Source organism: Pelodiscus sinensis, chromosome 1 (assembly GCF_052426305.1).
Source record: "Pelodiscus sinensis isolate ZL-2025 chromosome 1, ASM5242630v1, whole genome shotgun sequence".
Lineage (NCBI taxonomy): Eukaryota > Metazoa > Chordata > Testudines > Trionychidae > Pelodiscus > Pelodiscus sinensis.
Window position 1 is genome coordinate 230,811,147 of NC_143052.1, and position 12,327 is coordinate 230,823,473.

Genomic DNA, 12,327 nt, shown 5'->3' on the forward strand with positions numbered 1-12,327 from the left:
GCTCTGTTTAAGCTAGAAACTGTCTGAGTTAAACCTCTGTGCAATCATGGCAACCTTGACATCTCTAATTGCAAGTTAGTGAAATAACCCAGAATAATCACCCTGTATGGTAAGGTCAGTCAAGGACCCAGGCTCAGCAGGGCAGCTTATGTACACCAAACTATGTCCTTTTCATTCCATTGCAGGACACTAACGTGAACTAAGCTGTTGGATAGCACATTCTACACTCTGCCATCCTGTCTACTCCCATCCTCAAGTCAATGTGCATGGAATATTGTATGGAAACATACAAGCTAATAATTAGGACACTACCAAATTCTCAGCGATGGAAACAGTGTCATGGGCTGTAAAATCACACTCCCTCCATGAGATCTGGCCCTTTGCATGCTTTTTATCAAGGGAGTTGCTGGGGCATCACAGGTTATTTTAGGGAGATCATGGTGTTGCCATCCTTACTTCTATGCTGCCGTCAGAGCTGAGCATCTGGAGTTGTCTGGTCAATAGCCATCAACCCAACTCTGGGTCAATGCCCAGCCAGCAGCAGTGCATAAGTAAGGGTGGCAATTCCATCCCATGTCACTCATACTGCTGCGCTGCATACGTCAGAATTAGGTGGCTGGACAGTGGCAGCTGCTGACTAAGGGCCCAGCTGTGCAGGCAACAGCACAGAAGTAAGGATGGCAATACATACCATGCCATCTTTACTCTTGCACTGCTGCTGGCTGTGGCTCTGCCTTCAGAACTGGGTGCCTGTCCAGCCGTCACCACTCTCCAGTTTCACAGCTCTGAAGGCAGCACTGCTGCTCGCAGCAGAGCAAAAGTAAGGGTAGCAGTACTGCAGTCCCCACCCTTACAATAAACTTTTGTGACACCCTTACCGCCCCACAACTCCAGTTTGGGTTAAGACCTTTAAAATTACCACATGGTGAAATTTGAGATTTAAATAACCAAAATCAAGTAATTTATGCTTTTTAACATCCTAGGAATGTGAATTTGACACTGTATTTGGTATGGCCCTACTAATGGTGGAGTGATTCAATACTCTTGTATGTGTGAAGTCAGGGGCCTCAGAAATGAAGTATGGTGATAATTTTAGTAGTTACTGGCCAGTAGAGAGGCCATATATCCTGGAACCAGTCAGTTTTTCTATTTTTATATGCAAATTACCTTGTGCCTTCAAATTAAAAACAATATACTACATACTAGAAATGGGGAGCCTGAGCTTTCAAATGAAACAACCTGGTTTCATTTGAAAGTCAAATCCTATTTAGGAAAATAGGAAAACAAAAAATGCTGGCAAGTCAAGTGTAAAAGTATAATTAGGCAAATCAAAAAGAAGGTGAGCAGCAACTAGCAAAAGATACAAAAACGAACAGCAAAAAATATTTTAAGTACATTGAAAGTAGGAAGCCTGCTAATAGGTCATAGGATGATACAGGCATTAAAGAAGCATTCAAGGAAGACAAGGCTATTGTGGATAATGTAAATTAATTTTTGCACTGGTTTTCAATTTAGAGGATGCAGTTGAAATGCCAATAGAGGAAATTTTAAAACTGATTACAGGCAGTCCCCGGGTTATGTACAAGATAGGGACTGTAGGTTTGTTCTTAAGTTGAATTTGTACTTAAGTCGGAACTGGCGTCCAGATTCATCCGCTGCTGAAACTGACCAGCGGCTGACCACAAGAAGCCTGAGGCAGAGTTTCTCTGCCCCGGGCTTCCTGGAATCAGCCGCTGATGAGTTTCAACAGCAGCTGAATCTGGACGCCTGGGACAGAGCAGCTGGGGCGCTGCCGGGTCGATCCCTGCAGCGCTGCACCTAGGCGCTGCGGAGACCAACCCGGCAGCACCCCAGCTGCTCTACCCCAGGCGGCCAGATTCAGCTGCTGCTGAAACTGATCAGCGGCTGATACCAGGAAGCCCGGTGCAGAATAACTCTGCCTCGAGCTTCCTGTAGTCAGCCGCTGGTCAGTTTCAGCAGCGGCTGACTTGGGGCCCCCTGGGGCAGAGCAGCTGGGGTGCTGCTGGGTTGGTCCAGTAGTGCTGCTCCTCGGCACTACTGGACCAACCCAGCAGCACCCCAGCTGCTCTGCCCCAGGCGTCCTGATTCAGCCGCGGCTGAAACTGACCAGCAGTGGCTGAGTCAGGACGCCTGGGGCAGAGCAGCTGGGGTGCTGCCGGGTTGGTCCAGTAGCACTGAGGAGCGGCGCTGCGGGACCAACCGGCAGCGCCCCAGCTGCTCTACCACAGGCGTCCGCGAGAAAAGCCTGGTCTGCTGGGGGGAGAGAGGAGGGCGCACTAGCTGTGCGCCCCCCCCCCCCCCCAGCAGACTTGGGAGACGCGGAGCAAAGCCACGGAGGACCCGGGCGGTGGGACTGCGGCGCGTCTGGGCGGTCCCGCCGCCCGCGTTCTCCGGGGCGAGAAAAGCTCCGTTCGTAAGTACGGATCCGACATAAGTAGGATCCGCGTAACTCGGGGGACTGCCTGTAATGTGGTTTAAAGTAAAAGGTTCGGAAATGTGGCTAGTCCCAGGGAGGCGCAGAAACAGGCAAACTATTACTAAATATCTTTTAAACGTTTATTAAAAGGCTTCTATGTATAAATTATTATTTTATCAATTTCTTACGTACGTAGGCACCAAATAATTATTAGAATGACCAATAAGCAAAATGCAATACAGTAAAGAAAATTCCCTGAGGTTTTTCTAAATCCCAATAGTTGTTAACAAGGGACCAGGGATTATTAAGTAACACTGATGTAAATGTAACTTATAAGACTAATCATTTATCTAAAACTTTTAACACTACTACTTAACAATACCTCTAAACAATTTCTGATAACAATACTTACATTTAACAGACACACAAACTACAACAATAACAGCATATTTGGATTCGTTATGTTTGGTATATGTTATGCTTTACAGGAACTCATCTGGTTCGGTGAGCGGGAGGTGGCCCTCGGGTGATCAGTCCTCAGACCTGGCTCATATTCTGCCATCCAATGTTTATTCGGGATTCCTGAAATTGATACATGAGGGGAAGCTGTTTTATAGAGAAAGCTGTTGTGCACTTTTTGTGATAGGCTAGCAGATATCCTGTCTGTTAAGTGACAGGAGTAAGGGGGTGAGATGGTTTCCTGTTTTTCCTTTTCTGCCTTATCGGGCATGGCACAATCAACACAACCAGCACGAACTTTACATGAACTTTTCAGGTCTGGTTTTGGTTCCTGTTCGTCGCTGATCTTTAAGTTACATACTGTAAGGTTTTTCATCAAGGGGAGGTTGACCTTTTGCTTGGATGGCAATACACGCGAGAGGCCTGGCCAGCAAAGAGCCTGCTTCCACAATTAAATGAAACAATAAGAAGTCTTCAGGATCAGATGGTAATCACCTAAAAATTACACAAGAACCAAGGGTCACCCAGTGAAATTAATAGGCAGCAGGTTTAAAACACAGAAAGAGCTACTTTTCCACATAACACCCAGTCATGCCATGGAACTCATTGCCAAGATATGTGAAGGCCGAGAGTATTAAAAAAAAAGGGGGGGGTTAATAAGTGGTCGATTAAATTCTTGGAAGATAGGTCCATTAATGGCTATTAACCAAGATACTCAAGGATGCAACACTGTACTGTGAGTATCCTTAAACTTCTACAAGAAGCTAATATTGGGCCACTTGATAAATTGCCCTGTTCTGTTCACTCCCTGGGGAGCATCAGACACCTGTTACTATTAGAGGACAGTATACTGGGCAAGCTGAGTCATTGGCCATTCTGTTTGTTGGTTTGACCCAATAAGGCTATTATGTTTATTCTTCCCCCATTTCCTCACTTTAGCTCTGGATGATGGATCAGAATGGTTGAGGTGGGGAAATGTTTTGATGGGAGGTGAAAAGAGGAAATTTAAACTGACTCTGTCTACTTGTGCTTGAAGGAGGGTGGGGCAGTTGGAGGAGAATGTATGGTAGTAAGAGCCTGGCAGGAAGGAAATTTCATCTGGACCATTTGAAATTGAACTTTGGACAGTCAGTATATATATCACATTTAGCCTGTGTAAATTCCTCTGCGTAAGTAGTCTTGTGTGTGTGTGCGTGCCATGCATGGTAAATGTTGTTATGGGCTGGTGTAATACAGTGCAGCACAGCCATATTATAATGTGCACTTGTTCACTTGTTAGGTAAAGCGTTCTAGAAGTAAAGGTGGATTGGCTGGTCCTGATGGTACAAAGTCAGTATTTGGTCAGATGTGTGCTAAAATGAGTTCCTTCAGTCCAGACAGTCTTCTCCTTCCTCACCGTGTTTGGAAAGTAAAGTTTGTTGGTAAGAATTATTTTTTCCTCAATCCTACTTCTGCTTATAATCTTATTCTTTTATTCCTTTGGAGTGGGGGATGTCATTACAGTAGGACGTGGTGGGGAAATAGGGTTGCCACGTGTCTGGTATTGACCTGGACAGTCCGGTATTTTTGCCTCCTGTCTGGTTAAAAAAATAATCAGAAAATACCGGACACCTAAAATGTCCGGTATTTTCTGATTTTCCCCCCCCCCCCTGCCCCGCCCCTCGCCAGGAGGCGAAAATACCAGACACCTGGCAACCCTACCACAACTCAGCATGTGGGCCCAACCCCTGAACCTCCCAACCCACCCTGGACCTACCCTTAGCCCCTCCGAACCCCTCCTCCTCCCCACTTACCTTGTCCGCAGGGGAGCCCTCTTCCCGCACAGAGTAAGAAAACAAGATGGCCACCAGTAAAAAAAACAAACGAACAAACCCCAAAGGCCTTAAAGGGGCCATGCTGGGTGTTGTGGTTGTGTTTTTTACTTAATAGCTGTCAGGGTCCTTTTTTTTTTTTTTTTTTCCCTTCCCTTCTCCTCAACTTTGGTCCGTCCTCCTCCCCTTTTTTCCTCAACAGTGGCTTTTTTTGGGAGGGAGGTGGCTTTCAGTATTTTTGTTTAAACTATCTGGCAACCCTAGGGGGAAATGCTAGGCATTGAAAAGACCATTTTCCAAGCATTCAGAAGAAGTATAAGAAGAAATGTTCCAAACATTGTAATCTTAAATTCCAAAGATAGTGAACTTTAAAAATTAATATTTCTAAAAATGCCATTTTCTAACCCAAATGTAAGTCTGAAATTAAATTTTCACTAAACTCACAATTTGCATTTCACTTTACGTTAATGTTGAAAAGTAAACCAGATTAGGATGTTGCTAATAACGTTTAAACTATGGCTATATTGACATTTTTTTGTATCAAAGTGAAAGGCTGTTTTAAAATATTCCCTAGGAACCTTATGTTCACTGAATCTTTTATTTTTGTCCTTCAATCCAACTGCTTCCTTATTTTGATCCTTAGCAGTGATACAGTAATAATGCATGGTACTTTTAAGATATAATATAGTTTAACTAGGAGTTTAAAACCATCATAACTTAAAATAGGATTAACTGAAACTACACTCTTAATCAAGTCCATGTTGATGATGTAATTTGTTTTGGTTTCTTTTTGCTTTGTTCTTAATGACCAACTTTGCAGGCCAAATTTTTTAAAATATGTCTGATGGTAACACTTACACAAGGTTGTAAAAATAATCCTGTTTAAGGAGGAAACTATATTATAGAACCAAAATTTGTCATTATTTTATTAACTAATACGACAATGCAGCTTTTGAATACTATTTTTCTATTTATCCATTGCAAAGGAGAAATATCAATACATTTAATTCAGGATTGCATTTGGAAACATTGAAATTATCTGCATACTTAAATCACCTTTTTGTTTTCACAAGGTGAGTCTGTGGATGACTGTGGTGGAGGTTACAGTGAATCAATAGCAGAAATGTGTGAAGAACTCCAGAATGGGCTTACACCTCTCCTTATTGTGACCCCAAATGGAAGAGATGAATCAGGAGCAAATAGAGATTGCTTTTTGTTAAACCCTGCTGCCAAGTCTCTCTTACATATGAACATGTTTCGTTTCCTTGGTAAATATTTTAGATGTGTATTAACTTTACAAATCTTTGCCCATGTGAAGTGTGTAGAATTTACAATATTTTTTGTGTCCAGGTGTGCTATTGGGCATTGCAATCAGAACCGGCAGCCCTCTAAGCCTCAATCTAGCAGAACCAGTATGGAAACAGCTGGCAGGGATGAATCTAACAATTGCTGATCTCAGTGAAGTAAGTATGGAGATTTTGATCATAGATGTAAAGACATGCCTACCCTATAGGGACTGTCCCAGCACATTTGGGGTGCTATAGATATCCAAGTATGTATCTGTAGTGTAGCTACAGCATGTACAAAGTCATGAAGGATTTTTCCTTAACTATAGTTGGTACATTAGCAGAAGCATTTTTCTGTTTCTCTAGCTCTGTTTACTCTGGGGGTTGTGTCGTCAATAGCTGTGTTTCTCAGGGATATGGATCTTTTACACTCCTGAGTCATGTCGCTTCATGTCCTTAATTTTAAATGTTGAGTAGGTCTAATTTATAGAAAGTGAAAGAGAAATTAGTGTAAGACTGATATTCAGCATCTGTAGCCTGTTGGTGCATTTTGATGAACCTCTTTTAGCTTTGAGACAGTGTAAATCTCAATTTTTTCCTTCTAGTTACAAATTTAAATAAATTGAAGTCTTATGAAAAGAGTTAAGCTAATTGAACTTAACACAGTGAAACCCCTCGTAAACTATCACAAAAGGAAATAAGAAACTGGTTGTTTAAAGGGACTTTATAGTAAAGATGGATTAACATTGTACACATAATTATCCTGAATTGTTTGGGATGGACTTGATGCAGTTTAATGAGCTTTTACTATAAGGGCAGCAACAACACCTCATTCATGCATTTGCTTGGTTGTTAGCCAGTCTTGAGTCAGATTTTTATCGTTTAAAATTCTTTCATGTATATGCTTTGAAGATGCCTGTAATATTGTACAAATATTAGATGTTCTCTGTTTGCTTGATGGTTGTTATATTTGCTCTAGGTTTCAAGGAGTTAATTGCAACAGGAATGGGAGCCTTTTAGTTACCTTCATTGTGCTTTCAAGGTTTTGTATCAGATCTTCTGAAGTTTAATTCTGACTGTGGTTAACTGTCTATCTGGGTCTATTGGGGAAAGTGCCATCATGTAACCCCAGGGGCACTTTCATGTGAGAAAACTGAAACACAAAAAACCTGAACCTCTGAGCTTAAAGATATAGTGTGGGGAACACAGAGAAACTGCAGGAGAACTGTTTCCCTGACTGAGGAAGCTGTCTCTCCATGAGTACTGGCTCCAGAGCCATCTTTCTCCCCCCCCCCCCTACAGAGGCAGTGCAGGGGGAGGAGGGGAAAGCAGGAGCCAGTGCTCCCTGGGAGTCAGCTTGTCAGTTCCCCTCAAGCACTGGCTCTGCCTGTGCTCCTCCTCCCCCGCCCCCGCTGCTGTTTCTGATGTGGGGGGTCAGGGGAGGAAAAAGTGTGAAAACAGTGATTCAAAACAGCCCTTCAGAACAAAATATTGTTTAATTTGAACTGCATGACTAAACTAGAGATGTTAGATATCAATTAATTTAATAATTGTGTAACCATATCAAATATTAGTGATTATACAATTATTTGGATAGTAGATGTGATTAGTTCTCCTTGTTCTATTGTGAAAAACATTTCTGTGCCATGTGAAAAGTACACAGAGGTGAAGAATGAATAACTTCAGTTTTAGTTCACAGATTTGTTTTCCTTTGAAAGGTTGATAAAGATTTTATTCCGGGGCTTATGTACATTCGAGACAACGAAGCTACTTCTGAAGAGTTCGAAGCCATGAGTCTTCCCTTCACTGTGCCAAATGCAAGTGGCCAAGACATTCAACTGAGTTCCAAATATACCCATATTACACTGAATAATAGAGCTGAATATGTGAGACTGGCAATAAACTACAGGTGTGTTGAATAACTTCATTAGTACAGATTTAAATAAAGGGTTGGAACTATAAAAGTTTTGCTTTTACATGATGCCATGCAATGTACTGCTCTGGTGGTGTTGGGTACAGTATTAGCCAATTATTTCCCTGGCATTATAAATCAAAGGAAAAAAGTGACTCAGGCCTCGCATATTCTTGAGAAAATAAGGGGAAACGGTTTTAAGCTGTCAATTCCCATCCAGTGGGAGTGACAGGGAGTGTTTCCCTACAACACGCAGAGTTGCTTCTTTCCTGCTCCCTCCCCTCCATCCTCACCCACAGCCAGGCAGAGCCTCCGTGTTGAATCTGCGTGCTAGTGCCAGCTCAACCACTGCAGAGGGGAAGGGGGAGCCTGAGTCTTATGGCTCAGATCCAGCCCACAGGCCATAGGTTCCCCATCCCAGTATAAATTGTATCCCTAGATGTATTTATTTTATGTTGATTATTGCTGATCATGTACTATGTTGTATTACTTTTTAAACCAATCTTTGTACTTTTGGATAATTTTTAAGCACCATACTTGGATGTACAGCCATTCTTTTCTTAACCAATGTACTAGGGGGCTACGCTCGCCAACCCTCTTGTCCCCCCAGCCTGCTGAGGCTGCTCCAGCCTTGGTGCTCTCTCCCCCTCACCTCTCCCCCCCCCCACCACCACAGGGGAGGGAGGGCTGGGCAAAGACAGGCCGTGCTCTCTCCCCGGCCACTGGGGAGGGCCAGGCTGGGGCCACAGCATGACAGCCCCGGCTCTCCATGTGGCGTCTGGGAGGGCCAGGCTGTGAGTGGGTGAATCTTGGCTCCAGGGGAAACGCAGATGATGTGATGACATCACTCTGTCATCCTGTAGGAATTTTTTGTTGTATAGAGAGAGACAGATTATATAATTTCAATGTTGTCTTTAATAAAATGTTTACCCTCAGTGTTCAGTCATTGACCAATGCAATCTAACTTGCACACTGCATGGCGGATACACTCCATTTAAGCTAAGATGTACTAAGGTCAAGATCACTGGAAAGGAGGCTTTGTGGCCCTGGATTTTGGGGATGCTTACCTATACCCCCCAAAGGGCTTTCCTGATGGCCAGAATTTGCCAGAAATAGGAATGCTCCATCTCTCTATGAAACCCCATTTTAATTGTCAAAACAGACCTGTTACTTTCTTTTCTGTCCTTATCTTTGTGCTTGTCTGTTTCTCCTTATAATTATATTTGTCAACTCTTTAGGGGGCAGAAATGGTCCTTTCATTATATATGTATATGGGGCTTTTAGGCAGAGTATTTCAGAAGTTAGATCCATCTTGCTGGAAACTGCATGGGATCTTTCACATAAAATATTCATAATTAAAAATCAAGCATTAGTAACTACTTTTTAAAGTACTGTAATCCTTTTATATAGGATAACGTGAATAGCTTCCATTTTAGTTGTTAATCTGACAATCATTACATCCAGATTCACCAAATTGTGAACATCTTAATTGGATAAGAGCATACAAGAAAAATCTTTAATAAGAATAGTTAAAGCTTAACTAAGCTTTTTTAATGTTACAACTCACATTCCCACATACTTTTTCATGCTTCATGTAAAAGGGATTCCAGAAATCAAGAAATTCTTTCTGCCTAGAAAACCTTAAACTCCAATCTTGTTCTAAAAACTAAGGCCAAAATTTGTGTACCCTAAGTGTCTAAGTAGACTCCAGAATCCATATGTAAAAACATAAATAAGTGTTCTGATCCTTGGCAGCCAGAATTCTGAAGTCAGTGGAGCTGGCTGTGCTATGCACATCTGAAAATGAAGTCACTTTTAATGAAATAGCTGTAACTGCATGTAAGAAGCCTAACTGGGCATCCCAGGGTATGAAAATTTCCCAAATGCTTGTTGATTAGTATAAATGAGGCAGCAAATTGGCATAATTAAACTATTTTTGATTCAGTAATTTTAAATCTGAATGTAAGCCGCTCAAGTAAGTATTCACTAGAACTTATTTCTGCTGAAATGTCTGTCTTCAGGCTTCATGAATTTGATGAACAAGTTGCAGCAGTTCGGGAAGGGATGGCCCGGGTTGTTCCTGTTCCTCTTCTTTCACTCTTCACAGGATATGAACTGGAAACAATGGTATAAGTTTTCTCATTCACTATTTCTGTTGGATTGATGATGTAAAATTAGGCCATTTACTTGAGTATTACTGATCCAACTAATTTTTTTAGCCCTACTAAAATATGCAGTCTAATTATAGTAGATTGCAGGTAATTTGCAGGTGATGGAGAAGAGTAGAAAATAGTTATGTAGTTGTACTATCAAAATCTTTATGGAAGTACTTTTTTATGCAATTGGGCAGTGTAATGTAATAGATTGTGGGAACTAAGAACTAGTTGCTACTGAGAGCTGACATTTGACTTGAAAAGGGATCAAAATCTTTGTATGTTTCTTCAGATGTAAAATGGGGATATTGCTTCCCAGAGCTGTTGAAGGCTAATTTAACTTTGTACAGCACTTCAGAGTTGCAAAATGTTAAGTTTAGCATAAAAGGAGACTAGTCATTGTCCCTAATGCTAAGCATCACTGAGTGAATGAGTTAATGGACCATAGCTAGTAGATGTTTGAAATGTTAATTTTGTCATTGAATAAACTGATTTAAACATAATGATGGAGTGAAGGGGACGACTGAATTCTGATCAGTTCTTTTTCTTGTCTTCATGTTTTATTTTCCAGGTATGTGGAAGCCCAGATATCCCCCTTCATCTTCTGAAGTCTGTAGCCACATATAAAGGAATTGAACCTACTGCCTCCTTGATACAGTGGTTCTGGGAGGTGATGGAATCCTTCTCCAATACTGAACGATCTCTCTTCCTACGTTTTGTATGGGGCAGGACAAGGCTGCCTAGAACTATTGCAGACTTCAGAGGCAGGGACTTCGTTATTCAGGTACGGTCAAGAGACTTGCAGGTTGGTAATAGAGTGGTGGTAAACAGGAGAATGAACTTCAGAGTTCATAGAACAGTAATACGTAACTAATCAACTAACTTATTTAAATATTTTCTTTGGTCCAACTCTGGATATTTCCTGAGCTGGGCAATTGTTTTCTGAGACTCCCTCTACCCACACTGCCCACTTATTTTGCTTCTTTTGCTGAGTTTCCCTCAATGGTAATCACTCCTGCTTTTGCTAATATTTGCGAGAGACCCTTTATCATCTTAAATGTTTCAACTTAATTCATTGAAGCTGTGGTTTTCACACTGAAGCATTTTTAGTATTTTACAAATTACATAGTGGGTTTTATCTTGCTCTTTTAGCATATACTGTTCATTTCAGAATCTTATATAGAATAATGTTTTAAATATAATATTAAAACGATGTATTTGACTAAGCAGCTATTATTTTTAAAAGTCTCCTTACCCTGATGCTAAGTGATTAAAAAAATCCTTTAGTGTCTTCTCTGTGGTGTTGATCAGTAAAACTAAATGGCTTGTGCCTTTTGTTGTTGTTTGACAGGTTTTGGATAAATACAATCCTCCAGACCACTTCCTTCCTGAGTCATATACATGCTTCTTTCTACTGAAGCTGCCCCGGTATTCTTGTAAGCAGGTACTGGAGGAGAAACTGAAATATGCCATTCATTTCTGCAAGTCCATAGACACTGATGATTATGCCCGGATAGCACTGACAGGAGAGCCAGCTGCTGATGATAGTAGTGATGATTCTGACAATGAAGATGCAGATTCTTTTGCTTCAGACTCTACACAGGATTATTTAACAGGACATTGAAGCAAATAACATGAGACAAATATCACAAGCACTGAGGCATGAAATGCCACTAGGGGCATTTAAGGAAAGGAGTACAGAATATGTATAAACAGAAGAACACTAATCTTCTGAACACGGGGAAAGCATTTTTGTTACTCACAATAGGAATAATGGAGTATAACTTCAGGCATCTGCTTAGAATAAATGGCACAGTATATGGGCATTTAACATTTATTTTAAGAGTTGAGAGAATCCCCCATAAGACTGCACTACATTTAGAAGCTTTGTGTTTACTAAAGTGTTGTAAATGTTTATATACATATGGTAGTGCAGCATCCAGAAAAAGCAGTGAAACCTTTAAAATGTGGGTGCAATAGACTTTTTTCATAATAAGTGTTGTGTTCTGTGTAACTTCTTGATTGTATATTGGACATACTGTGCAACAACTGAATAGTATTATAAATATTTCAATTAACTTTACTAGAAGTTTGTTTATTAAAAAATCTTTTGAACATTAAATTATCAGTATTCCTTGAAGTACATCTCTAGGCAATTAAATGAAAAAGACTATTGGGTTCACCTCCTCCCCCTATTTGTATATTTTAGCTTATGTCTCTCAAATTGATACCTTTCTGTGAACATCATCATAATTCTTATCATGGGAAG

General features: G+C 41.1%; 1 protein-coding gene across 4 annotated transcripts in view; it reads left to right on the forward strand.

Moving 5' to 3' along the window:
- The window catches only part of HERC2 (HECT and RLD domain containing E3 ubiquitin protein ligase 2), a 200,367-nt gene extending 188,187 nt beyond the window's left edge, over window positions 1-12,180 (forward strand). For all 4 annotated transcript variants that reach the window (XM_075916267.2, XM_075916303.2, XM_075916286.2 and 1 more), the window contains exons 87-93: window positions 4,176-4,317; window positions 5,781-5,975; window positions 6,058-6,170; window positions 7,712-7,902; window positions 9,927-10,032; window positions 10,630-10,842; window positions 11,410-12,180. In XM_075916267.2, the coding sequence (XP_075772382.2) occupies window positions 4,176-4,317; window positions 5,781-5,975; window positions 6,058-6,170; window positions 7,712-7,902; window positions 9,927-10,032; window positions 10,630-10,842; window positions 11,410-11,682 (1,233 nt within the window). In that variant the 3' untranslated portion in view covers window positions 11,683-12,180. The remainder of the gene's footprint in view (window positions 1-4,175; window positions 4,318-5,780; window positions 5,976-6,057; window positions 6,171-7,711; window positions 7,903-9,926; window positions 10,033-10,629; window positions 10,843-11,409) is intronic.
- Window positions 12,181-12,327: the final 147 nt, after the last annotated feature.